This window comes from Sinocyclocheilus rhinocerous, unplaced genomic scaffold (assembly GCF_001515625.1).
Source record: "Sinocyclocheilus rhinocerous isolate Xijiao unplaced genomic scaffold, SAMN03320098_v1.1 scaffold5110, whole genome shotgun sequence".
NCBI classification, from domain to species: Eukaryota; Metazoa; Chordata; class Actinopteri; order Cypriniformes; family Cyprinidae; genus Sinocyclocheilus; species Sinocyclocheilus rhinocerous.
In genome coordinates this window covers 219,433-224,484 of record NW_015658994.1, presented here as the reverse complement: position 1 = coordinate 224,484, position 5,052 = coordinate 219,433, and the positions used below count along the sequence as shown (strand labels likewise).

At 37.3% G+C, this 5,052-nt stretch overlaps 1 protein-coding gene across 1 annotated transcript in view; it reads right to left on the bottom strand.

The window, feature by feature from the left end:
• Window positions 1–503: 503 nt before the first annotated feature.
• The window catches only part of LOC107723101 (lamin-A-like), a gene marked incomplete at its 3' end in the record, with an annotated part of 24,407 nt that continues 19,858 nt past the window's right edge, over window positions 504–5,052 (bottom strand). The window contains 9 exon segments of the mRNA XM_016531618.1: window positions 504–719; window positions 1,234–1,293; window positions 1,403–1,522; window positions 1,598–1,705; window positions 1,787–2,072; window positions 3,412–3,633; window positions 3,635–3,762; window positions 3,990–4,160; window positions 4,331–4,456. Of these exon segments, the coding sequence (XP_016387104.1) occupies window positions 504–719; window positions 1,234–1,293; window positions 1,403–1,522; window positions 1,598–1,705; window positions 1,787–2,072; window positions 3,412–3,633; window positions 3,635–3,762; window positions 3,990–4,160; window positions 4,331–4,456 (1,437 nt within the window).

Below are 5,052 nucleotides of genomic sequence, written 5' to 3'. Positions count from 1 at the left end.
TATATATATATATATATTGCAACTTTGATTTTTCACATTTTTCTGTTAATCTTTTTAGTCTTAAAATTTGATTTAAAAAAAACTTTAAAACTTTGCTACTTGGTTTTTCAGATTTTTTTGTTAATGCTCTTAGTCTTAGTTACAAACAAAATTATTATTATTATTAAATCTTTATTACTATTTTAATGTTAATTTTTTTATTTACATAAAAATCACATTCATTAAAATTGTTTTAGCATTTTCTTTTATCTAACTTAAAGGATAAGACAAAAACATTTTTGGTACATTGATTTAGTTAATTGATTTTTTAAATTATTTTATACATTATTTTACTCTTTAAGTTATGTTTAAAAATGATTAAAATAGATTGAAAAAATATTTTTTAATCTAAGACAAAAAGCAATCTTTTTTTTTTTTTTACACACATCTTGATGTCATCTAACAAAAAATATTTGAAAATTCAAAATTCTGATGTAACTCAGCAAAATAAAATAAATACAAACCTGTCTGCGTTTTTCATTGCTCACAATAAAGTGTGAGGGAGAGACAAATGCTTCAGGCAGCCCCCCTCCACTGCTGAAGGAGCGAGCCGCACTGGACACTCCAGAGCTGGCCGTCACGCAGCTGCTGTTTTTATCTGAAGGCTGCCCACATGAGCCACAGACCACTGTACGGCTGCGGAGGTTGTACTCACCATCCCCGCATGTGCTGTGGGCGGCCTGCAGGGGGAGACAGTAAACAGAGAACAACTGAGACTGAGAACCTATTGGATCTTATTATAGAGATGAAGTCTGGCTGCTCTCAGTTCATTTTAGTGCTATGATTCACTGTGAGAAGTCTACACCCAAAACAAACCCAACTAACAGCCATTAACAAAAGTACACTGGGTAAAGAAATAACGATGTTCATTATGACCAGAGTGGTTTTAAACATCATACACACATCATACACACATTATACACCTTATACTGTGAAGAAAATGCATTTAAATGCATTTCAAAAGTTCGATTTCGGTCGACTTAAAGCAATAATTCATCTTTTTAAAAAGTCATGTTAAAACTTTAGACTTGTGATGCCAGACTATAGATTTCGATTATGTGATTGTAGCTCGACTTTGTCTAGTATGTCCTAAGAACTCATGTTTTCAATTTAACCTGGAAAAACTCAAAATATATTGTGCAAAAAAAAGAAGAGATTACTACAACATTTTGAGACGTGCAATTGACTAAGTACCATATCATCATCTTCCTCATCCTGGAATAGAGTGCGTGTGACCTTCCTCATGGCCATTTCCTAGAGAAATACAAACAAATAAAGAAAAAAGGGAAGCGAATGAGTCACTTAGCTACCTCAAATCAAATAAAACATTCAAAAAACTGGCTGGTTTGGTTCAGTATCCCACCTCCCCACTGGAGCTGATGAGGGTGGTCTGGAACAGATCTCCACTGCCCCATGAGTTCTGGGTCTTCCACACCAGGTCAGAAGGAGGACTGTGGGTTCCTCCAGCTCCTGCAGCCCAAATCTGACAGCAGAGAGACACTGCAGTGAGTTGGGAATTTTAAAAAGTGTGACTATTATGTTGTAAATCGATACATACCGTGACAGTCTGTCCTGCCTTCAGGGTAAATTTTGGCGGGAACTTGTAGACAATGGGAGTGCCGGAACCAATCTGCCTCTTCACCTGCCAGTGACCCATAGTTTGATCCTGGAGGAAGAAGATTTATTTAATAAAAAGTAAATATTTAATTCCTTTTTATTGGTTCCCAAAGCTCCTTTTCCTTCTGACCTGGTCAGATTTGTTACTGAGCCGAACATATCTGCCCTCCATGTCCACTTCATCCACGGTCACACGGCCGCTGGCAGAGGCCTGCTGGGCGACGCGTGTGCGAGTAACGGTTCCGCCGACCACACTGGAGACATCGCTGTCGTTATCATTCAAGCGCCGTTTTTTAGCACTGCCTGACGAGGTACGACTGGTGCTGCTCTGGACCACACGTGTATGAGTGCCAGAACCCGAGGAGTGGGTCACAGTCACCCCACGGACAGGAGGGGGACTCGGGGAGAGTCGCAACCTAAACAGGGATAGCAGGGCAAAGGATGTGAGGATGATTTGTAAGTAAATGCATGAGGCTATCATGCACCACAAGTCCTATTACAATTAGTATAATCATCTTATGTCTCAATTAATTAATCAGAATATCTTTAATGCTTTTACTCTTAGATTTAAAATGATTCAAATGTAAAAGTTTTATTTATATGCTTTTTTGTCTTTTAGTTAGAATTGTTTTAAAGGGGTCATATGAAAAAAAGTGATTTGCGGAGAGTTCTATTGCAAGTTATTCTATTGTAGGAGCATTGTGGTACACATGTACAGGTATGAGGAATTTCAACACATTGCTGCCTTGCCAGCACTGCAATAAATACTTGTATGTATGAGTGTGTACCTGTTTCTGCAGCTGAGTGAGCTGAGAGGTCACACTCTCCAGCCTCAAACGTGTCTGCTGCAGTTCCTCATGGGCGGCTCCCACCAAATGGCTGTTCCTGTCAGCCGACTGACGGGCATTCTCCAGCTACACATAGATAGCACAGGATGACATTTAACTGACAGATATGTTGTATGTCTTTATATATAAAAATATTTGAACAAATACGGCTGGCAACGGATCAGTCAGTAAATATGTATACAGGGCGGGCCCGGTTTAACAAGGTGCCTCTGGGGAGATACAGAAACGTAGATCCTCACAGTATGTGAGGGGCGTAACATTTCCGTCTCACGCTTGAGGTATTCGGCCAATCACAACGCACTGGATAGCTGGCCAATCAGAGCACACCTGGCTTTTCAGACCAATGAGCTTTGTAAAAATCGATGCGTTTCAGAAAGGCGGGGCATAGAGGAGAAACAATAATGTACAGTATGTGGAAAATAATGTGTTTTTTGAACCTTAAACCACATAAACACATTTCATTACAACAAATACATGAAATAATGTTCTTTTTAGCAACATCATATGACCCCTTTAAAACAATTAATCAGAATCATTAATGCTGTATTAAAAATTTAATTTTAAAAACATTAAAAAATGTAATACTTTTTAAATAAATCTTTTACTAATATTTTTATCTAACTTTAATATTAAAAGCAACCGAAAAATCAAACCAGCAAAAATTTAATCTATTTTTAATTAAAAAATATATATATATTTTATGAAATAAATAAAATAAATATTTAAAAATTTAATTTAAGCAACTTTTTAATACTTATTCAGCAAATACTGTTGCAGTTAATTTTATTAATTAATCAGAATATCATGCAATTAATTTGATTACAATTTTTTAAAAGCAATTGACAGCTCTATTATTTACTAGCAGCCACATTTGCATGTGTGCAATAAGTGATATCCCATCTCTCACCTCTCCTCCTCGCCCTCCAGAAGCTTCCGGTAGGCGCTGATCTCCATGTCGAGTGCGAGCTTAATGTCCAGCAACTCCTGGTACTCGTCCAACTGTTGCTGCATGCGATGCCTCATTTCGGCCATCTCTTTCTCCTTGTCCTCCATACGACGGCGCATCATGTCCCTCTCTCTGGATAGAGCCTCCTCCAGCTCACGGATCTTCGCCTCACGAGCAGTCAACTAATGAAGAGAGCACAATCGTGCAATTTAAACAATGTAAATGAATGTTACGAGTCTGATTTTCAAACTCAAATTTAAATAGTTTACTCAAATGGCTGTTCCTGTCAGCCGACTGACGGGCATTCTCCAGCTACACATAGATAGCACAGGATGACATTTAACTGACAGATATGTTGTATGTCTTTATATATAAAAATATTTGAACAAATACGGCTGGCAACGGATCAGTCAGTAAATATGTATACAGGGCGGGCCCGGTTTAACAAGGTGCCTCTGGGGAGATACAGAAACGTAGATCCTCAAAGTAATTTGTAAATCCACCACATTTGGCGGTTTGCTCTTTGACTGTTCTATTACCTTGGAGTTGTAGGTCTTCTCAATTTCATCCTTGTAGATGCGAAGCTGCTCTTCGTGTTGGTTACGGAGTTCAATCAAAGCCTCAGACAGTTTACTCTCATACTCCTGCTGGCGGCCGCTGTCGATTTCCACCATACGTGACTCATGTCTGCGCTTAGACTCACGGAGCTCCTGAAAAAAAGATAACAGTTTAGAGTAGCAGAGAAAGTCCTGCATGTCTTTGTTTCAGAACCTGTAATTGACTTAAATATGTTAGCAGACAGAAGTAAATGCTCAGATTATTATTTTTTTTACTTTAAATGCATAGGAGAGCTCAGCTTATGTAGATGTGTGTGTGAGACCTCAGTGTAGATGTTCTTCTGGAAATCCAGCTCCTCTTTCAGGGTCTGGATTCGGTTCTCAGCGTCCACACGTCGTAACATTTCATCCTGTAGCTGCTTCTTAGCATCATTCAGACTGCCCTCCAGCTGCAACACACATATTCACTTCACTTACTTCTGTATCAATTCAATGTTAAAAGCAACATACTATGCAAAATACTTCTTAAAATCCTATTAGCATGCAAGTCTTGTTTTCTTATAAAAAATATCTAAACATCTAATCTTGTGGCTCTCAACATTTTAGACTCTAAGGCCCCAAGACAATACAAGAAAACCCTCCTATCTAAGCTGATATGTACTTCTGGTATTTCTATTGTAACAAAAAAAAACACATGAGTTTATAATAAATAAATAAAAATAAACATTAATGTGAGTTTAATGTTTTAAATATTTATTTTTGATGTTTTTAGCATTTTAATTAAGATTATATTAATATAACAAAATTTTAGGAGCTACTGGGGCTCCTAAAAGAAGTTTGCAGAGGCCCCCTAGTGGTCCCTGGTTGAGAATCACTGATCTAAACAAGATAAATGTACTTCAGCAAACTGTATAAGGTTTGTTTCGAGAAAATAAATATTAATTTTGCCAATTTTTTCCCCAAGAAAGTTGAACTAATTTATATATATATAAAAAAATCGAATTATTTATTTATGTTCATCTCTCTCTCTCTCTCTCTATATATA